General features: G+C 57.5%; 1 protein-coding gene across 4 annotated transcripts in view; it reads right to left on the bottom strand.

The window, feature by feature from the left end:
* Positions 1 to 22675, bottom strand: part of PTCH1 (patched 1) — a 258590-nt gene that overhangs the window by 35671 nt on the left and 200244 nt on the right. For all 4 annotated transcript variants that reach the window (XM_084898944.1, XM_084898941.1, XM_084898942.1 and 1 more), the window contains exons 3-6: positions 4752 to 4941; positions 1901 to 1970; positions 1712 to 1803; positions 118 to 316 (exon numbers count right to left, since the gene is read on the bottom strand). In XM_084898944.1, the coding sequence (XP_084755070.1) occupies positions 118 to 316; positions 1712 to 1803; positions 1901 to 1970; positions 4752 to 4882 (492 nt within the window). In that variant the 5' untranslated portion in view covers positions 4883 to 4941. The remainder of the gene's footprint in view (positions 1 to 117; positions 317 to 1711; positions 1804 to 1900; positions 1971 to 4751; positions 4942 to 22675) is intronic.

The following is a 22675-nucleotide window of genomic DNA, read 5'->3' as shown; positions in this document are numbered from 1 at the left end:
GGACAAAAGAGGTCGCTGAGAATGAAATCGTAAAAATGAAAAGAATAAAGCGAAGGACGGGGGAAACCTGCACAGCGCCCTCCCTGCCTGTCCTGAGCACAGTCCCGGTGTACTCACTTTGGTGGCATTTTTGTTGGGGGCGGTGGCGGGGCAGTCTGGGTCGGCGGGGTTGAGGCAGGGCCGGTCCATGTAGCCATGGCCAACTTCCGCCTTGTTCAGCATCTCCTCCCAGCTGTCCACCTGGTAGTTTATTTTCTTTAGCTCTTCTAGGAATTCCAAAGGGTCAAAGTTTGTCCACTGCAAAGGAGGCTTACCTCTGTGAGAGAAACGAGGAGGCAAGACAATGAAGGGGCTTCTGAATCCTCAGGAGAATGACAAGACCCAGAGACAAGCACACCAGCTCCCATCACAACACATGCGGGTTTTGGTAACGCTGTCCCATCCTGGGACACCGTTCCCCGCCCTCCCCCCCCCATGAAAAAATGGATATTATATACTCCTCCTCATTTATTTCCGATCTAACCTAAGTCAGAAAAGTAACTCGAACGGAGGTGGCAAGCAGAGGGCTGATGAAGGAAGGAAGGCACTAAGAATCTGAACTTGCCCACCTACTATATTTTAATACCTAAAAACAAAATTAGCCAGTGATGCTTCTAAGCAGAAGACTGAGATTTTTTTTTTTTTTAAAGAGGGAGTCACAATATCAAATTAGCACTTGCAAGCCTAATAACTACTTTGTCAATGTCGTCCATCAAAATATTTGATGTCCATTACCTGTAATAATCCCATGCTTATGAGCTCCCTCTGACAGTCTGGCAGTCAACTCCCGAAGCCCCCCTGCCGCCTCCACCATCACCGCCATCAAGGCCACTTCCCCCCACACTCACTTTTGAATTTGTGCTGTTGACAGACCAGAAAGGCTTTTGGCTGCCTGTTATGTGGCTCAAACCACACTGTAGCTGCTTAACCAGGCTGAAGCCATTATTCAGAATCTCCCAACCAGAAAACACAAAACCCCTTATTTCCCATCTAAAACTGTACACGGAGGGTCAGGGGATGGCCACTGCAAATTGCTTCTGCAGAGATGTGCAAGCTAGGACAGAAACAATAACCCAAGCACCAACTCTTGCATAATTAACTGAAAATGTCGACACTGATTAGCAATCATTCTTTAAATGAGGAGGAGTATATAATATCCAACTGCTAAACTACGAAGCATCCACTAGCAGGGCCTTCGAAGACAGATTGCCCCTTTAAGTGTCATTAATGTGATTCCAAGAAAGGTTAACATTTTCCTCCTCAGGAACATCTTGAGCTTTCCCTCAAAATGTGTAGTTCTGACATGTGCCCACTAATAAATTCTCTCCTTAAAAGATAAGCTAAGCTTGAGTGCAGTCCGCAAAACTGCCAACATTTTAAAGAGTTAAAAATCACACATACTCTGAAGCCATTTGCATTTTATTTGCATATAAATAGGCTGGTAAAAGTGAATGAAATTTAATGATGCCTACGGAACTTTTTTTTTAAAAAGAGGAAAAATATTCTGCTGCAGACCTCTTTCCCCCAAACTATTCTCTCAAAAAATGCACGTGGAATTTCAATGTTTTTATTTCTTGTTCACAACTGAAACAGAATAAACAATGATAAAGTAATATCAAAACCATTCTAGAACTTAGAAATCAGACTCCAGAAAACAAGATTATACACTTACAGTAGGTATGCTGTCCCAGACTGCAACTTGGCCCCTTCCCAGAAGCAGTCCAAAGGCGTGATGATTAAACAAGGGTAAAGATATTCTATTATCTGTCAAAGTTAAAAAGAATAGGCCAAGCGTTAGGCTGACGCACACCGCTGGGGTGTTTTTGAGAATGTCCTTTGTAAACAAAAGAGAAAAATATACCTGATCCATGTAACCTGTTTCTGTGATAAGTTCTCCGGATTTGTAACACAAATGTTCCAATTTCCACTGCCTGGTGAAGAGCAGAGACAAAAATTCCTCATTGCAATAAAGTAAGGAACTGAGTGCAAAACCGGAACTATAGGCTATATAGAACGAATCGAGATTTTGATCACTTTTAAGTATCTGTCAAAACGAGCAGAGCTTTTGCCAAGTAGAGACCCAACAAGCTCGCTTTAATGAATAGTTAATACTCAATTGTAATTAACGTGTGGGTGTTTATGTAAATGAATACTACCAAAGTACTTGAGAAGTCTTGTTTCCTTAAGTGTTCTCCCAATAATCTTGTTTACACCATTCATCTGCTTTCCACATACATTAAACAACTCCAGGGCAAATAATTCAGATGGACTTATCATAAATTCAAAACAACTGGAGACTACATTGGTAAGGCTTATAATGTATTAATATGTTCAGGTGGGAAGGTATTACTGCCTTTTTTTTAAACTAGCAATGATGTCCTTATTAATAGACAGTGTTCACAATGACCTTTCCTACTCTTAACCACGAATGGATGCTGCAAACAGGGCCAGGTTGCATCAATTTCCCACTTCACAGTCTTCTCTTCTTGTCCTGTGGACATGGTATTAAGTACACTGACCTGCACTTGCGGTTCATTTAGCACCTATGTATTATCATAGAGTGCTGTTACCCCTAAAAGAGTGCTATAGAAGCCCCTGCCTTTAGGAAGGTGAGTCTAACTTAAAAAAAGAAAGAAAGAAATTTGGACAAAGTAGGGGAGAGAGATCCAAGAGAAGAAAAAATAGATAGAAAAAGCTCCCTTCACCCTGCTCTATTGCGCTGATCACCCCAAGGAGAGTTCTGGACTCTGCCTTCTTCCCTGTGGCACCTGCCCCCACACCCCTCGGCGACCCACGGACAGGCTGCTTCCTGCAAAGCGTGTGGACGGGTGCTCCTAAGAATGACCCCTTTCTCCTGAGCACTGGCTGGTCAGACCTCCTGCGGGACACCGGGAGCACCTGAGGCGGAGGCTGCCCGCTGGCTTTGTGCCCGCTCATCTCCCATCCAAGTACTAACCAGGCCCGACCCCGCTTAGCTTCCGAGATCAGACGAGATCGGGTGCGTTCAGGGTGGTATGGCCGTAGACTGTGCCCGCTCATCTCTATGGAACTCTTCCTTCTCTCGAACTAGACTCCCAGCTCCTCCCTCAGGACCCACGTTATCAACCCTTCATCCGCCCGCCCGCCCGCCGCCGTGTAAATGTCCACATTCTAACTCCCTCTGGCATCAGCACAGACTTCCAGCGTGAGAGGTTCTCACTTCCCGTCACTCAACCAATGAGCTCACTGGGACTTGCTTGAGAAGGACCCGGCTGTGGTGAGAACCACCACTGGGCTTGGAGCGTAAGAAGGTATGAAACCAGCCGTGTGCTACTTAATACCCGTATGAACTTGGACGGGTGCTCTAATCGATCTAATTTCCAATTTTCTCACCTAGAACAATGAGATGGGTTGAACTAGGTGTTCTTTCAAGTTCATGCATGGAAGTCCTGTGGTTCCATCTCAGTGACAGTGCTACTTCACTGTGCAGATGCCCTCACTGTCTCCGAGGGAAGGGACCAGCCCCTCGAGGTAAGCTCGTTCCGTAAGAACACATCTGGCAAGCCGGTGGCCCTGGGACACGCATTGCCACGGGCACGTTTTACAGAGTGGCACCCGGTCGCTGCTCTCCCCACCAAGCTCCGGACAGCCTGGGGGCTGTGCTGGGGAGAGCTGGGATGCACTCTCCACCCACGTTTGCCTGGCCAAGGCGCTGAGACACGTCCCCTTACATTTCCTAAAACCCTTTCACACATACATGTGCCTGATCTTGTCCTGAGCCTGCCTCCAGCTGGATGGGCCTCCCATTACAGCCGATCCAGCGAAGTGCATGCAGAGCTGAGGTTACAGCAGAGATAAGGACAGACTTTCACTTCATTCTCCCTCCTTCTCCACGGCCACTGAATATGTCTACATTGCCGCTTCCTCCGTGTTGAAAGCCTCTGGGGGCAGGACGGAGTTATATCATCAATGCCAACTCAGTGGTCCCCTGGAAATGGGGTTTAGGGGTAGTCACCTCAACCGCTCAGGGAGAAGACCCAATTAAATTCATCAACTCAGGCAGTCAGTCAGTCAGTCAGTCAACAAACTCCAAGTGCCTGTCCTGACCTACGTGCTGTACAAGAACGGACAAGATGTGAAATCCCCACCCTGATATCTCACAGCTTGGACAGGTAAGAAAAAGTGCCAGAACCCCCCCTCTGCTCTTGCTGTACCCACAGCACTGTTAAGTTAGCTAGGAAATTAAAGGGAATATTTTGTGAAGCCGTGCACAGGTCTATCCTACGCCACCTACGTATCAGCAGAAATGTGCCACTGTGGCTCCACCCTCTATTCCAAGTCAACATCTACAGGGAATTCAAAGTAACGAGCAGTAACTTCCTTGCTTTTCTTTCCTATTCTATTCTTTCCTTACTCCTTGCAAGCCGACCAAAGGCAACTCAAAATCTGGCTGCTCTAGAAACAGCCCAAGCCATAAAACATCTTCAGAATAGGTGTGCTGCATCGCATCCGATCGTACACATTTGGGGATAGTGACAAAATACTTTCTGAAAATGCATTATAAAGTCATGTCTTTGGCTACCAAACTCTGGAAATGGATCAAGATTTTTAAAAGAAAATAATTTCTTTTTTTTTTTTTTTTAAATCACTTCATTAAAAAACTATTTGAATTAACACCCCTCTTGTATCTCTAGGGCAACCTCACTTACTAAAATAAAGGGGCCTCGCCTTACCTGTTATACATGTACACGTGGACCCGGCTGGCCTGGAGCGCCGAGTCCAGGTGCTGGCGGAGCGCTTCTGTGGTCAGGACATTAGCACCTTCTTCTTTCGGGGTCTGGATCATGAGTTGGGGATTAAACATAGCCTCTTCTCCAATCTTCTGGCGAGTATAATTCAATTCACGACTCACACGTCCACCAACTGATAAACATGTATGGGTTTCAGTTAGAACAGCAAAATCCCCACCTTTTTCACGTTCTATGTGCTGCCTCGAGAAGCAGAGAATACAAACTCTGGTTATGAGAGCGTGGGGCCGATGTCTGAGGAATAACAGTCACCTGGCTGCTATCAGGAATGTGTTAACTTGCCAATCTCTCTATATAAAAGCCTACGTGACGGTTCAACTGGTAGCTATGATGCACACTGACCGCCAGGGGGCAGGCGCCCAGCTCACAGGCATGGAAACATGGAACAGACTGATGAATCTCAGAGGGAAGGGTGGAGAGGAGAGGGCAGGAAGGGATTAGTCAAAGATCTTATTTGCACACTAGAAGCCTGGTGCATGGATTTGTGCACCAGTGGGGTCCCTTGGCCTGGCTTGGGGGGATCTGCTGAAACACCCCGTGAAGGGTCCGAGAGTGAAAGAGGGTGCAGGCCAGGCCAAGGGACCCCACCAGTGCCCGAATCTGTGCACCAAGCCTCTAATAAACATAAAAAATATTCACTAAACCCATGAAGGGCATTGTCACATACACGAACCTAATGCACGGGTGCTTTGTGCACCTTTTAGGGGTCCTCAAACTTTTTAAAGTGGGGGCCAGATCACAGTCCCTCAGAGAGCTGGAGGGCCGGACTATATGAACTACTAATTCCTACTGTAACACCTCGGCTGCGCTCACTGCCCAAAAAACCTGGCGGGCCGGATCAGACTCCTCTGCGGGCCGCAAGTGGCCCGCGGGCCGTAGTTTGAAGACTGCAGTGCAGAGCGGGGAGGGGCCGGAAAACGCAGACACCTTTTCCTTGCAGACCAGATACCGCTGTTACAATTTCTTTCACTTGTATAAACAAGGTGCCCCACAGCACATTTCAAGATAAATGGCTTTAATTTACACTCTTCTCCTAAATAATCTGGCAAAGGTAACAAGGAAATGTTTCTCCTTGTGGAAAAAGAAACAAAGAAAGGTGACAAACTGTATTTCAGCACGAAACTTGCCAGGAGAAGATGAATAATGGGATTCACGTCAGATGCCCGTGGGAAACCCCGCTGGAGAGGAACCAAAGGTGTCAGCCGGAGCTGTCGGCAGGCCCTGGACCCGCTTCCCTCACCCTCACCTGGTCAGCGTCCAGGAAACACAGGTGCCAGGCTGAGCCGCCTCGGGCGGGCAGCCTGTGTTCTGGGAGCTCCCAGGTGATGCCGAACAGGCCCAGGAAGCCAGAACCCCGGCCCCAGCACCAGGCCTGCACGCCAGCGGGCCATGCGAGATGCCAGCACAGCTGGCCTCAGGCGGTGCTGCTGCCGCAAACTCCTTTTGTCTCCTCCCCAGGCCCTACGCTGAGGTTTTAGAACAAGCCACGCTGAGGATGCTGCCCCTGGCTGGGAGGTATGGCTGGGGGGTGGGGGGTGGGGTGGGGTGTTTGGGGTGAAGCTCTGGACTGAGCTGTGATCCCAGGCAGTCAAGGGGAAGGGGCTGGGAGGAGCAGAAACAGAATCCTAGAGCCCCCTGACCCCACCCCCTCCAGGCCCCCAGAGAGCCAGCCAGCTCCGGAAGGTACCAGTGAGCCGCTGAGCGGCCTGCGGCTGCTCTGGGGCCAGAGCCTCGGAGGTCCCAGCCGCTTTCCCACCAGGAGGAATCCCTTTTCTAGAAGTTTAGTATCCAAGGACATAAACATCTGGCTTGGGCAAGTAAGTAAGCACTGGGAACTGGGGGTTGTTTCATTCTCTGGGCGTATTTTATAAACAAAGGGGGCAGGCTAAAAAGCAAATAATGCCCTCATTAGGAAAACTAGTGCCTACGGCCCAGGCCACCTGGAGCGTGTGCGGTGAGGCTGGACAGAGCAGACAGTGGGTATCGGGGAGGAAGAGGGGAGGGGAGAGGAGGAGTAAAAGACAGGGAAATGATCAACTGGCTACAAAGAGAGTCAAGACTCCTCAAGGCAGAACTTTGTCAAATGCCCCAGGGAACTAGGGAGGAGCTCGCCATCAATGTGACATTCCAGCAGGACTACAGGAAGACATAGAGGCAGCCTGCTGTACAGGACAAAGGTACAGAGTGCCACCATCCGACACAGGAGGCGCGGAAGGCCGCCCTCGGTCAGAGTGGAGGCTGCCCTTGGTCAGGGAGGGGGCTGCCCTCGGTCATGGTGAGGGGTGCCCTCAGTCATGGTGAAAGCTGGCCTTGGTCACGGTGGGGGCCGCCCTCGGTCGAGTGGGGGCTGCCCTCGGTCATGGTAAGGGCTGCCCTCGGTCAGGGTGGGGGCTGCCCTCGGTCGAGTGGGGGCTGCCTGCAGCCAGGCTCTGATTGGCTCCTCGGGCAGAGATTGCAATGCCCGTCTTTAATCAATTAGCACATGGGCTGAATTACACTCCATCCCACCTTCCCTAGAGACAGAAAAGCAGTTTGAGGCTAAGAAGTCAATTATTAGCCCAGAGGCCCCTCTGAAAGGCGACAGCACACCAGGGGCTCCCGTCAGCCTGTTAGGAGGAGCTGGCCGCTCCCTGGCCTGGCTCTGACCGGCCCACACCCTGCACACGGCCTCCCCGCCGCCTCCGCGCCGCCTCGCACACCACCTCCCGGTCTGCTGACTTCCCTTTCCTGAAGCCTAAAGCCCCAGGGGAATGCAGACAGTGAGGTACCAACCACCAGCACCAGAGCGGAGCCCAGGCCTGTGCCCCTTGGAGAGCCGCGGCCGGGGGCCACAGGGAGGCAGGGACCCGAGCGAGGGCGCCCACCAGGGTGACGGGACACAGGGCCCAGCCGCTGGGGACCCCGCTCCTCCCGGCCAGCCTCAGACCAGAGCAGCTGCTTCACCGCGGGGTCTTCTGAGATGCTGCTGCTCCCTACCAGGGCTCCATACGTCACCGCTCTAGGTGTCTGAAGACAGATGCGCTAATAAAGGTGTGTGTTTCCAGGTGCCTGGGATTGAAAACCTGTCTGCTCTTCCATCTCGATGCTCAAGTGATAAATACAAATATTTGGCTAACATGGCAACCAGGTTCAACCAAGATAAGGCTGCCATCACGGGCAGAACGAGCAACGAGAGCTGAACGACCCTGAATTCTCAAGTTTCCTCAGCCACCTGTGCCGCTCTCTACTTCTGAGCATTGCTAAATTCCATTCACTTTTGCACATTACGTGGCCACATTTTACTTATTTCACCTTCTGTTTGACTAAATACTAATGTTTTTTGCAAAATTATTCAGTAATTTTTAAAAAGTCTAGTTGACACCCGCTTTACCTGACAAATGGCAGTAACCATTCATTCATCTGCCAACCATAGCGGGGTGTGTGTGTGTGTGTGTGTGCTATAAACTAAGCTGTAGGGGCCATGGTGGGGGTGCTATAAGCTAAGCTGTAGGGGGCCATGGTGGGGGGTGCTATAAGCTAAGCCATAGGGGCCATGGTGGGGGTGCTATAAGAAGCCGTAGGGGGCCATGGTGGGGGGGTGCTATAAGCTAAGCCATAGGGGCCATGGTGGGGGGTGCTATAAGCTAAGCCATAGGGGCCGTGGTGGGGGGTGCTATAAGCTAAGCCATAGGGGCCATGGTGGGGGGTGCTATAAGCTAAGCCATAGGGGCCATGGTGGGGGTGCTATAAACTAAGCCATAGGGGGCCATGGTGGGGGGTGCTATAAGCTAAGCCATAGGGGCCATGGTTTGAGGTGCTATAAGCTAAGCCGTAGGGGGCCATGGTGGGTGGAACCAGTGTGTTCTCTGCTCCAAGAAGCTGGCTGGCCAGATCTCCTGGCACAACAGGGCCGAGGAGGAGAAGGTGAGGTGGGGACGCCTCTGGGTCGCCAGGTGGTAGGGAGGGCAGGCCACATCCCCGGGAGCGGCCGGGGACACCTAACGGAAGTGACTTTGAAGAGCGAGGGGACCAGCGCTCTGGGCAGAAGAAATGGCAATGGCAAGGCTGCGCGGGTTTGGCTTCTGCAGGGAGAGAGGAGGTGAGTGTGGCTGGCCCCTGACAACACCATGACAATGCCATTCCCTGGGATGCCACGGCTCCTTCCCGTGTGCCCCTGGCACAGACGGAACAGCATTCACACACTCTTACAAGGTAACCGCCCCGAGGCTCCGGACCAGCGGCCAGACACAGAAAGCTGGGGGCAGAGCATGCTATGGACTCCTCCGACTGGACACAGGCTCCTCTCCCCATCACACTGGCTGCCTGTCCTCCCCTCATGACACTGGCTCCCCGTCCTCCTCTCCCCATCACACTGGCTCCCCGTCCTCCTCTCCCCATCACACTGGCTCCGTCCTCTCCCCATCACACTGGCTCCCCGTCCTCCTCTCCCCATCACACTGGCTCCCTGTCCTCCTCTCCCCATCACACTGGCTGCCTGTCCTCTCCCCATCACACTGGCTCCGTCCTCCTCTCCCCATCACACTGGCTCCGTCCTCCTCTCCCCATCACACTGGCTCCCCGTCCTCCTCTCCCCATCACACTGGCTCCCCGTCCTCCTCTCCATCACACTGGCTCCGTCCTCCTCTCCCCATCACACTGGCTCCGTCCTCTCCCCATCACACTGGCTCCCCGTCCTCCTCTCCCCATCACACTGGCTCCCCGTCCTCCTCTCCCCATCACACTGGCTCCGTCCTCTCCCCATCACACTGGCTCCCCGTCCTCCTCTCCCCATCACACTGGCTCCCCGTCCTCCTCTCCCCATCACACTGGCTCCCCGTCCTCCTCTCCCCATCACACTGGCTCCCCGTCCTCTCCCCATCACACTGGCTCCGTCCTCTCCCCATCACACTGGCTCCCCGTCCTCCTCTCCCCATCACACTGGCTCCGTCCTCCTCTCCCCATCACACTGGCTCCCCGTCCTCCTCTCCATCACACTGGCTCCCCGTCCTCTCCCCATCACACTGGCTGCCTGTCCTCCTCTCCCCATCACACTGGCTCCGTCCTCCTCTCCCCATCACACTGGCTCCGTCCTCTCCCCATCACACTGGCTCCCCGTCCTCCTCTCCCCATCACACTGGCTCCCCGTCCTCCTCTCCCCATCACACTGGCTCCCCGTCCTCTCCCCATCACACTGGCTCCCCGTCCTCCTCTCCCCATCACACTGGCTCCCCGTCCTCCTCTCCCCATCACACTGGCTCCCCGTCCTCTCCCCATCACACCGGCTCCCCGTCCTCCTCTCCCCATCACACCGGCTCCCCGTCCTCCTCTCCCCATCACACTGGCTCCCCGTCCTCTCCCCATCACACTGGCTCCCCGTCCTCCTCTCCCCATCACACTGGCTCCCCGTCCTCCTCCCCATCACACTGGCTCCCCGTCCTCTCCCCATCACACTGGCTCCCCGTCCTCCTCTCCCCATCACACTGGCTCCCCGTCCTCTCCCCATCACACTGGCTCCGTCCTCTCCCCATCACACTGGCTCCCCGTCCTCTCCCCATCACACTGGCTCCCCGTCCTCCTCTCCCCATCACACTGGCTCCCCGTCCTCTCCCCATCACACTGGCTCCGTCCTCCTCTCCCCATCACACTGGCTCCCCGTCCTCCTCTCCCCATCACACTGGCTCCGTCCTCCTCCCCATCACACCGGCTCCCCGTCCTCCTCTCCCCATCACACTGGCTCCCCGTCCTCTCCCCATCACACTGGCTCCCCGTCCTCCTCTCCCCATCACACTGGCTCCCCGTCCTCCTCTCCCCATCACACTGGCTCCGTCCTCCTCCCCATCACACCGGCTCCCCGTCCTCCTCTCCCCATCACACTGGCTCCCCGTCCTCTCCCCATCACACTGGCTCCCCGTCCTCCTCTCCCCATCACACTGGCTCCCCGTCCTCCTCTCCATCACACTGGCTCCCCGTCCTCCTCTCCCCATCACACTGGCTCCGTCCTCCTCTCCCCATCACACTGGCTCCCCGTCCTCCTCTCCCCATCACACCGGCTCCCCGTCCTCCTCTCCCCATCACACTGGCTCCCCGTCCTCTCCCCATCACACTGGCTCCCCGTCCTCCTCTCCCCATCACACTGGCTCCCCGTCCTCCTCTCCATCACACTGGCTCCCCGTCCTCCTCTCCCCATCACACTGGCTCCCCGTCCTCTCCCCATCACACCGGCTCCCCGTCCTCCTCTCCCCATCACACTGGCTCCCCGTCCTCCTCCCCATCACACTGGCTCCCCGTCCTCTCCCCATCACACTGGCTCCCCGTCCTCCTCTCCCCATCACACTGGCTCCCCGTCCTCTCCCCATCACACTGGCTCCGTCCTCTCCCCATCACACTGGCTCCCCGTCCTCTCCCCATCACACTGGCTCCCCGTCCTCCTCTCCCCATCACACTGGCTCCCCGTCCTCTCCCCATCACACTGGCTCCGTCCTCCTCTCCCCATCACACTGGCTCCCCGTCCTCCTCTCCCCATCACACTGGCTCCGTCCTCCTCCCCATCACACCGGCTCCCCGTCCTCCTCTCCCCATCACACTGGCTCCCCGTCCTCTCCCCATCACACTGGCTCCCCGTCCTCCTCTCCCCATCACACTGGCTCCCCGTCCTCCTCTCCCCATCACACTGGCTCCGTCCTCCTCCCCATCACACCGGCTCCCCGTCCTCCTCTCCCCATCACACTGGCTCCCCGTCCTCTCCCCATCACACTGGCTCCCCGTCCTCCTCTCCCCATCACACTGGCTCCCCGTCCTCCTCTCCATCACACTGGCTCCCCGTCCTCCTCTCCCCATCACACTGGCTCCGTCCTCCTCTCCCCATCACACTGGCTCCCCGTCCTCCTCTCCCCATCACACCGGCTCCCCGTCCTCCTCTCCCCATCACACTGGCTCCCCGTCCTCTCCCCATCACACTGGCTCCCCGTCCTCCTCTCCCCATCACACTGGCTCCCCGTCCTCCTCTCCATCACACTGGCTCCCCGTCCTCCTCTCCCCATCACACTGGCTCCCCGTCCTCTCCCCATCACACCGGCTCCCCGTCCTCCTCTCCCCATCACACTGGCTCCCCGTCCTCTCCCCATCACACTGGCTCCCCGTCCTCCTCTCCCCATCACACTGGCTCCCCGTCCTCCTCTCCATCACACTGGCTCCCCGTCCTCCTCTCCCCATCACACTGGCTCCGTCCTCCTCTCCCCATCACACTGGCTCCCCGTCCTCCTCTCCCCATCACACTGGCTGCCTGTCCTCTCCCCATCACACTGGCTGCCTGTCCTCCTCCCCATCACACTGGCTCCCCGTCCTCCTCTCCCCATCACACTGGCTCCGTCCTCCTCTCCCCATCACACTGGCTCCCTGTCCTCCTCTCCCCATCACACTGGCTCCCCGTCCTCTCCCCATCACACTGGCTCCCCGTCCTCCTCTCCCCATCACACTGGCTCCGTCCTCCTCTCCCCATCACACTGGCTCCGTCCTCCTCTCCCCATCACACTGGCTCCGTCCTCCTCTCCCCATCACACTGGCTCCCCGTCCTCTCCCCATCACACTGGCTCCGTCCTCCTCTCCCCATCACACTGGCTCCCCGTCCTCCTCTCCCCATCACACTGGCTCCGTCCTCCTCTCCCCATCACACTGGCTCCGTCCTCCTCTCCCCATCACACTGGCTCCCCGTCCTCCTCTCCCCATCACACTGGCTCCCCGTCCTCCTCCCCCCATCACACTGGCTCCCCGTCCTCCTCTCCCCATCACACTGGCTCCCCGTCCTCCTCTCCCCATCACACTGGCTCCGTCCTCTCCCCATCACACTGGCTCCGTCCTCCTCTCCCCATCACACTGGCTCCCCGTCCTCCTCTCCCCATCACACTGGCTCCGTCCTCCTCTCCCCATCACACTGGCTCCGTCCTCCTCTCCCCATCACACTGGCTCCGTCCTCTCCCCATCACACTGGCTCCGTCCTCCTCTCCCCATCACACTGGCTCCCCGTCCTCCTCTCCCCATCACACTGGCTCCCCGTCCTCCTCTCCCCATCACACTGGCTCCGTCCTCTCCCCATCACACTGGCTCCCTGTCCTCTCCCCATCACACTGGCTCCCCGTCCTCTCCCCATCACACTGGCTCCCCGTCCTCCTCTCCCCATCACACTGGCTCCGTCCTCTCCCCATCACACTGGCTCCCTGTCCTCTCCCCATCACACTGGCTCCCCGTCCTCTCCCCATCACACTGGCTCCGTCCTCTCCCCATCACACTGGCTCCCTGTCCTCTCCCCATCACACTGGCTCCCCGTCCTCTCCCCATCACACTGGCTCCCTGTCCTCTCCCCATCACACTGGCTCCCCGTCCTCCTCTCCCCATCACACTGGCTCCCCGTCCTCTCCCCATCACACTGGCTCCCCGTCCTCCTCCCCATCACACTGGCTCCCCGTCCTCCTCTCCCCATCACACTGGCTGCCTGTCCTCCTCTCCCCATCACACTGGCTCCCCGTCCTCTCCCCATCACACTGGCTCCCCGTCCTCCTCTCCCCATCACACTGGCTCCCTGTCCTCTCCCCATCACACTGGCTCCCCGTCCTCCTCTCCCCATCACACTGGCTCCCCGTCCTCCTCTCCCCATCACACTGGCTCCGTCCTCTCCCCATCACACTGGCTCCCCGTCCTCTCCCCATCACACTGGCTCCCCGTCCTCTCCCCATCACACTGGCTCCCTGTCCTCCTCTCCCCATCACACTGGCTCCGTCCTCCTCTCCCCATCACACTGGCTCCCCGTCCCCCTCTCCCCATCACACTGGCTCCCCGTCCTCCTCTCCCCATCACACTGGCTCCCCGTCCTCCTCTCCCCATCACACTGGCTCCCCGTCCCCCTCTCCCCATCACACTGGCTCCCCGTCCTCCTCCCCCCATCACACTGGCTCCCCGTCCTCCTCTCCCCATCACACTGGCTCCCCGTCCCCCTCTCCCCATCACACTGGCTCCCCGTCCTCCTCTCCCCATCACACTGGCTCCCCGTCCCCCTCTCCCCATCACACTGGCTCCGTCCTCCTCTCCCCATCACACTGGCTCCCCGTCCTCCTCTCCCCATCACACTGGCTCCGTCCTCTCCCCCCATCACACTGGCTCCCCGTCCTCCTCTCCCCATCACACTGGCTCCCTGTCCTCTCCCCATCACACTGGCTCCCCGTCCTCTCCCCATCACACTGGCTCCCCGTCCTCCTCTCCCCATCACACTGGCTCCCCGTCCTCCTCTCCCCATCACACTGGCTCCCCGTCCTCCTCCCCATCACACTGGCTCCCCGTCCTCCTCTCCCCATCACACTGGCTCCGTCCTCTCCCCATCACACTGGCTCCCCGTCCTCCTCTCCCCATCACACTGGCTCCCCGTCCTCCTCTCCCCATCACACTGGCTCCCCGTCCTCTCCCCATCACACTGGCTCCCCGTCCTCCTCTCCCCATCACACTGGCTCCCCGTCCTCTCCCCATCACACTGGCTCCCCGTCCTCTCCCCATCACACTGGCTCCCCGTCCTCCTCTCCCCATCACACTGGCTCCCCGTCCTCTCCCCATCACACTGGCTCCCCGTCCTCCTCTCCCCATCACACTGGCTCCCCGTCCTCCTCTCCCCATCACACTGGCTCCGTCCTCTCCCCCCATCACACTGGCTCCCCGTCCTCCTCTCCCCATCACACTGGCTCCCCGTCCTCTCCCCATCACACTGGCTCCCCGTCCTCCTCTCCCCATCACACTGGCTCCCCGTCCTCCTCTCCCCATCACACTGGCTCCCCGTCCTCCTCTCCCCATCACACTGGCTCCCCGTCCCCCTCTCCCCATCACACTGGCTCCCCGTCCTCCTCCCCCCATCACACTGGCTCCCCGTCCTCCTCTCCCCATCACACTGGCTCCGTCCTCTCCCCCCATCACACTGGCTCCCCGTCCTCCTCTCCCCATCACACTGGCTCCCCGTCCTCTCCCCATCACACTGGCTCCGTCCTCTCCCCATCACACTGGCTCCCCGTCCTCTCCCCATCACACTGGCCCCGTCCTCCTCTCCCCATCACACTGGCTGCCTGTCCTCTCCCCATCACACTGGCTCCCCGTCCTCTCCCCATCACACTGGCTCCCCGTCCTCCTCTCCCCATCACACTGGCTCCCCGTCCTCTCCCCCCATCACACTGGCTCCCCGTCCTCCTCTCCCCATCACACTGGCTCCCCGTCCTCCTCTCCCCATCACACTGGCTCCCCGTCCTCCTCTCCCCATCACACTGGCTCCGTCCTCTCCCCATCACACTGGCTCCGTCCTCTCCCCATCACACTGGCCCCGTCCTCCTCTCCCCATCACACTGGCTCCCCGTCCTCTCCCCATCACACTGGCTCCCCGTCCTCCTCTCCCCATCACACTGGCTCCCCGTCCTCCTCTCCCCATCACACTGGCTCCCCGTCCTCTCCCCATCACACTGGCTCCCCGTCCTCCTCTCCCCATCACACTGGCTCCCCGTCCTCTCCCCATCACACTGGCTCCCCGTCCTCCTCTCTCCATCACACTGGCTCCCCGTCCTCCTCTCTCCATCACACTGGCTCCCCGTCCTCCTCCCCATCACACTGGCTCCCCGTCCTCCTCTCCCCATCACACTGGCTCCCCGTCCTCTCCCCATCACACTGGCTCCCCGTCCTCTCCCCATCACACTGGCTCCCCGTCCTCCTCCCCATCACACTGGCTCCCCGTCCTCCTCTCCCCATCACACTGGCTCCCCGTCCTCCTCTCCCCATCACACTGGCTCCCCGTCCTCCTCTCCCCATCACACTGGCTCCCCGTCCTCTCCCCATCACACTGGCTCCCCGTCCTCTCCCCCCATCACACTGGCTCCCCGTCCTCCTCTCCCCATCACACTGGCTCCCCGTCCTCTCCCCATCACACTGGCTCCCCGTCCTCTCCCCATCACACTGGCTCCCCGTCCTCTCCCCATCACACTGGCTCCCCGTCCTCCTCCCCATCACACTGGCTCCCCGTCCTCCTCCCCATCACACTGGCTCCCCGTCCTCTCCCCATCACACTGGCTCCGTCCTCCTCTCCCCATCACACTGGCTCCCCGTCCTCCTCTCCCCATCACACTGGCTCCCCGTCCTCTCCCCATCACACTGGCTCCGTCCTCCTCTCCCCATCACACTGGCTGCCTGTCCTCCTCTCCCCATCACACTGGCTCCCCGTCCTCCTCCCCATCACACTGGCTGCCTGTCCTCTCCCCATCACACTGGCTCCCCGTCCTCTCCCCATCACACTGGCTCCCCGTCCTCTCCCCATCACACTGGCTCCCCGTCCTCCTCTCCCCATCACACTGGCTCCCCGTCCTCTCCCCATCACACTGGCTCCCCGTCCTCCTCCCCATCACACTGGCTCCCCGTCCTCTCCCCATCACACTGGCTCCCCGTCCTCCTCCCCATCACACTGGCTCCCCGTCCTCTCCCCCCATCACACTGGCTCCCCGTCCTCTCCCCATCACACTGGCTCCCCGTCCTCTCCCCATCACACTGGCTCCCCGTCCTCCTCTCCCCATCACACTGGCTCCCCGTCCTCCTCTCCCCATCACACTGGCTCCCCGTCCTCCTCTCCCCATCACACTGGCTCCCCGTCCTCCTCTCCCCATCACACTGGCTCCCCGTCCTCTCCCCATCACACTGGCTCCCCGTCCTCCTCCCCATCACACTGGCTCCCCGTCCTCTCCCCATCACACTGGCTCCCCGTCCTCCTCCCCATCACACTGGCTCCCCGTCCTCTCCCCCCATCACACTGGCTCCCCGTCCTCTCCCCATCACACTGGCTCCCCGTCCTCTCCCCATCACACTGGCTCCCCGTCCTCCTCTCCCCATCACACTGGCTCCCCGTCCTCTCCCCATCACACTGGCTCCCCGTCCTCCTCTCCCCATCACACTGGCTCCCCGTCCTCCTCCCCATCACACTGGCTCCCCGTCCTCCTCCCCATCACACTGGCTCCCCGTCCTCTCCCCATCACACTGGCTCCCCGTCCTCCTCTCCCCATCACACTGGCTCCCCGTCCTCCTCCCCATCACACTGGCTCCCCGTCCTCTCCCCATCACACTGGCTCCCCGTCCTCCTCTCCCCATCACACTGGCTGCCTGTCCTCTCCCCCCATCACACTGGCTCCCCGTCCTCTCCCCATCACACTGGCTCCCCGTCCTCCTCTCCCCATCACACTGGCTCCCCGTCCTCTCCCCCCATCACACTGGCTCCCCGTCCTCCTCTCCCCATCACACTGGCTCCCATCCTCTCCCCATCACACTGCTGAGCAGAAGGAACCCTGAGAGCTGGTGTCTGCGATGTAGACGGAGGAACACTGACGGCAGCGGGAACAGCCGTCATGGCTGCTGCAGTGGTCTGTGGGGAATGGTCAGCCACTTCCCTTTGGGGGATGTATCTCTGTTTCTCCGCTTTTCTGAACATGGCTAATTAAAGACTTCCCTGTGACAGGAAAAAAACGAATATGATGCTACTCGGTAGGAGTTTGAACTAAAAACAAGCTCAATACAAAAATAACAGGCATCTCTGATGTCCTGAGCGCTCACGGTCTTTTCCTGCTCCATTAGAACGACAACCAACCCCTCTGAACAAGGCTCAGAGAAACACGTCGCCTCAGGATCCCGGGACACAGAATAACCTTACACTTGTGTGGTGTTTCCCACTTCCAAGCACGTTCACACTCGTATTTACTTACTGATAACCATGCTGCTCAGTGTCACTCCCCCATGGAACGGGGACACCCTGGCCTGGGCAGGTGATGAGAAGGGGGACCAGAAGTCCGGGGTTCTGAGTCCCAGCCCTGCCACCAGGGGCACCGAGATTCGGGACGAGCCCACAGTACCGTTAATCCACAGGAACCTCTGTTAAAATGGAATAAAACTGCTACTCGTAACCTCACCGGATGGTTATGTCATGTGAAATGTCCCAGGTCCTTCACCAGGCGCTGAGCAGGCATCCACTCATTCATCCATCCCTCTCGGGGTGTGTATCAGCACCCACTGACAGAGGAGAGCACGTAGCTGTGGAGTTGGGGATGACTACAGAGTAGGCTGCCCAGACAACAGGAGGCAGAACCAACCCTTTAACCCGAGCCTCATGGCCTCCGAGCACCCGCTGAGGACACCAGCCCGGGAGCACCAGCCCCCACGCACCAGACAGAGCCAGCTCCCGGCTGGAGCTCTCCGGAGGGAGGCGGGCCGTGTTACCCAGGGCGCATGCTCGGTATCTTCCTTTAAAAGGCAACAACACTGCATGGCGATCTCCCGGCACCCCGAGGAGATCCAGAGTGGCCAGCAGAGCCCCATGGGCGGCCGTGGTCAGGCCCTGGTCCCAGAGGGGCAGAGCAAGGAGGGCCAGGGAACAGGCAGCCCTGTGCCTCTGGGTCTGCAAATCCCACTGCCCGGCTCTCCAGAAACCCGAGGCTCCAACCAGCTCTTCCAAGGAGCTGGGTACAAGAGCATCGCAAAGTTCTCCGCCAAGCGCGGTGGGTCCTTCCCTCCAGGAAGCAGACCAAGCACCGCTCTCCAAGGCGAAGGAGGGCCAGCACCGGTGAGAGACCACGCCAAGCCGGGGCCACGGCCGGCCCCCGCTCTCCCGACACACGGTGAGTGAGCCAAAGACACCCCCTCCGTGGAGTCCACCTACTGGCTCACCCCTGGCCTGAGCCTTCTGCACAGGCTTCACACACGCCCGTGGCATTCATGCAAAAAAGCTTTTCGCAAAAGCTGATTGTGACCCACAGAACGATAACCTGGGCGACCAACCCAAGTGTCTTCCCGCTGCCCGCTCCCCTTGCTCACCAGGCCCGCCGGGCACACTCAGGCTGTCGGGTGAGTAAATGAATGAGCAGCCCCGGCCCAGAGCAAGCCTTGGGAACAGGCAGTCATCTGTATAAGATATTAATGCTCCTCAAAGCCTCCAAAAGTCAATCAGTCAAAACAAATGACCCTTTCAGCCTGAAAAGTACCCACTCAGAGTCCAATTAGGAAAACGGGTCTGTGTATATGCAAGCGTAGCATTTGCATTTGATTAATTCCATGAATTATCGAACAAACGCCAGAGAGTCCCCTCCCCCCTTCAGTTACTCCTGGCCCCTCTTTCAATGTTATTGTGAGGGTGGAGAAAAAGCACCCATTTCCAAACTGCAAAATTATGAGCGCCAGCTCACTTTCTAACTTGAAGGGGGAAAAAAAAAAAAAAGAAGATTCAGTAATTTGGGCAATTGGCTGAAAACTCCTAGGCTGTGAGTTTTAGTCACTTTTCCACCCATCTCTTTTATTCATGACTAGCCAACTGCCGCTTAAGCTCCGGGCTGTTTTTCTCCTTGTGGGATTGTGCCCTTGGGTGTTGCCATGGGAAAAGGCTAGAATCAGATAGCCCAGAGAGAATGTGCCTCCATGAAGGGAGGCCAGTGGGATGAAAACCACAAAAACAAGACAAAAAGCAGGACACCGGCCCTACCCCTCCCCGGGGACGAGGGGTGGGGGTGGGGAGGGGAGTGCAGAAGTCGCTGGAGGCTCCTTTGGAGCATGCGTCTGCTGCAAGACCCCACAACAGCTGTCTGCGGTGCCATCTGTTGCAGCTCAGCCTGCTTCCTCTGAATGGCCTTCCCTGGAGCCAACCGCTCGCCCTGTCGGGCACGATCAGGTCACCCCAGCACGTTGCCCACACTGGACCTGCTGCCTGCCACCGTGCCCCTCGCCTCCCAGTATTCCCGACAGGGCCTGTCAGGAGGCCCGCCCTTCCTTAGAGGCTGGCTGTGCGCACGAGGGCTGCGGGCCACCCCGCGTGAGAGAGGCCGAGGGAAGTCCCGGCTGCAGGCCCAAGGTGCCCCTGGCTGCGGGCAGCACCCAGCGGAGGAGAGCTCTGCTCTAGCCCCCATGCCTACCTGCCCGCTGTAGACTGTCCCAGGTCCTACCCCGATGTCACCTTGCTGCTCAAGAGCTGAAAAGCCTGCAGCTGCAAACCCACGCCTGTCTTCCTGAGGAGCTGAGCAAGCCCCGAGGGTCCCGCACGGAGGGTCCCGCGCAGCCGCGTGCTCTGAGGGCACGCTGAGCCAGGAAGCAGCACCAGGGCCCACACCCAGCATGCAATTAGCAAGTCCTCAGTTTTCAGCGAAGGCCTGCTCAAGTCTCCACCAAAAACCCCCACAGAACACAAGCCAAGAGCAACAACAAAACCCGGGGCTTGTGTGGCAGTGGCTCCCTCACGGCATTCAGGCTGGCGCATACCATTAACCCCGGCTCCCTTCTCCGCATCTGTGGGACTGACATCACCTCTCCTCCGGGCTCTCAACAGTCTTCTTGCCATTGTCCGGCCGGGGCTCCGGGCTCGGCCTCCTCCTTGTGTGCGAAGGGGGAGGGGACAATGTGAGTCCCCACCTTCCAGCGCCGGCTCCCGCCCTGGGCAGCACCAGGCCGCCTGCCTGATCTCCCACGAGGGCTCCCTCCCTCTGCGTCTGTGCGGGAGACCCGTCACGGGGGCCACGTTCACGGTTTTGCCGCCATTGGGATTAGCTGGATTAGGGGCTGATGCCTAGGGACCCCTCGGGGCAGGGCGGAAGTTTCATCACCAGGTCGGTGGTGGTGTGAACTATATGCTGTCACCACCACACCGCACGGCCACCAACCAAAAGGGAGGCGGGGGCTGAGGGGAACACGGCAGGAAAAAAAGGCTTCAGGTGCAAAAACGCTTGAACTCCTCACAGCAATAAATCCCCCCTCCCCCCCCCCCCCCCCCCCCCCGTGCATTTGCAAGGACAGGAGCCCTTCAAGACGGACCTCCTTCCAAACAGGAAGCCTGTGGCTCCTTTCGTACCTAATGGGTCCGGGGGTGGTGGGTGGACTGGTGAGCAGAGCCGCCACCAGCAGGAAGGAACCCCGGGCCCTCTGCCCACACCGGCCCAGCAGCTTGGGAAGAGTCGCCCTGTTGGAACCTTAACAGGTTCCAAGTGAACCAGCTCCTCCTCGGATGGCTGTTCCCATTCTCCTAAGGGACAAGCTCTGCCCCAGCCAGTGGGGGACCCCTCCCCTTTCCCCAGAAGGAAAACAATGTGGGCAGGGGGAGGGAAGGGGGTGGGGGCAGGGGGCAGGAGGATGGAGAGGAAAACAGACGTGCAACTCTTCCAGGGGTCCTCCCAGAATCCACCGGGCCTGTGCCCCTCACCCAGAGCCCCCCATCCCGGCCGCCGCTCACGTGGACCCCGCAGGAAGCCAAACCATCTGTAGGGAAAGGAATGGGGTTTCTGCGAGTGTGCGTGCCAGGGTGCGTTTTCTAGGACGGCCTCTCTTGCACAGAACCGGGCTGTTCCATCAAAGCCGTATCTGTTAGACTTCTGTCTTTCTCCTCTGTTTGGCGTATTCACCGACGAGAGAAAAGGAGGTAAGCTCTGGGGGCCCTGACCTGCAGCTGGAACACAATACTTTCGCACAGCCCTGCCGACCCCTGACATAAATTTTACACCGCAGCTGGCATTTACACACTCAGCATTACCATATGTATAGCTGCTCGGTGCTAATTATGCTAATCACCTGTCTAACTCGCTGCTGCGAAAAATGGTTGTATTTAGCAGTCCAGTGCCTACCAATGCAGCTTACTGTGTGGCTGAAATGTACATTCAGCCGGCCCTGAATGGTAAGATTTTTCCACGTTGCTGGCTACATTCAGGCCTCAGAAAAATTTATTCAAGTCAACTGGTTTCGGTCCGCAACAAAAAAGTTACGAGAAAAAAGTGAGTGTGTTCTTGCCCTAACATTCTGGATCTGCTTGCAAGCAAAATGATAAATCAATTGGTGTGGGAAACAAAAAGGGAGAGAGGTTTCTTTTGGGAGCCATGTGAAACTGTAGCCTGTTTTTTTTTTTTTTTTAAAGGGGGGGGGGGGGAGGGGTCATCCTATTCCCCAAATCTCTAGAAAGAACAGTTAGTAGATATTTCATCCTGATCCAAAGTCTCACAAATTGTAAGCTTTGTTTGCTAGTAAGCGAAGTATTAGGCGTGTGCAATGATTTTTCTGGATCATGTGTGGATTGAGACGATGATATATTTATCATTTTTAAAACCTACCACTGCCACGCTTAAACTTCATGGGGGAGTAGTCAGGTAAGAGGAAAGCATTTCTCAGGCAGCTGGGGGAATTCCTTTGTTATTTTTTTTCTCTTAAAAAGACTCTACCTAAAAATACACGTTTCGATATCTATATCTGTTTTGTGAAGTTTTCTGATTTCCCCGGTAAAAGAGCAAAGGAAGTCAGGGAACGGGGTGGGAAGATGGGAGAATTTAAAAAAAAAAAAAAAGGGGGGGGTGGTGGGGAGCTGTCAGGAAGCTTACACTTTCCTTAATCTCAAAATTCCTGTTTTTATCATCACTGATTCTCAAAGCAATTTCCTGGAATCTCTGGGAAGAACTGATTTCTTAAACCGAGGTAACATTATTTCAGATTGTTCTAACAATTCTCCAAATTCAAACTGAAACCCATTTCCTGCTAACTCACAAAATAACCTTCATGGTTAATTTTTAAAACCGTGAATTTAGTCCATCTAAGAACGGCCCAGGGTTAGGTGACCTGGGTGTTACAGGTAACGCCTGGCATCCAACCTCCTCGGACCGCTGGCAGCCCTGCCTGTGCTGTGCTGGGGGGCAGCCCTACGTGCCCAGCCACTTCCTCACCTCCAAGCGGCCATCATTACTCTTCGCTTACACTTAGAACCTGGAAGGCCATTTATGTTGCACCAAATCTTGAGCTACTCCCCCCCGCGCCCCCCCCCCCCCCCCCCCGGGTGCTACAAAGCACCAGAGCGGCTCTGTGAT

The sequence above is a fragment of the Pipistrellus hanaki genome (assembly GCF_964339955.1).
Source record: "Pipistrellus hanaki genome assembly, chromosome: 11".
NCBI lineage: Eukaryota > Metazoa > Chordata > Mammalia > Chiroptera > Vespertilionidae > Pipistrellus > Pipistrellus hanaki.
Note: the sequence above shows the minus strand (reverse complement) of the source record. Positions and strands in the feature narration are given on the sequence as shown.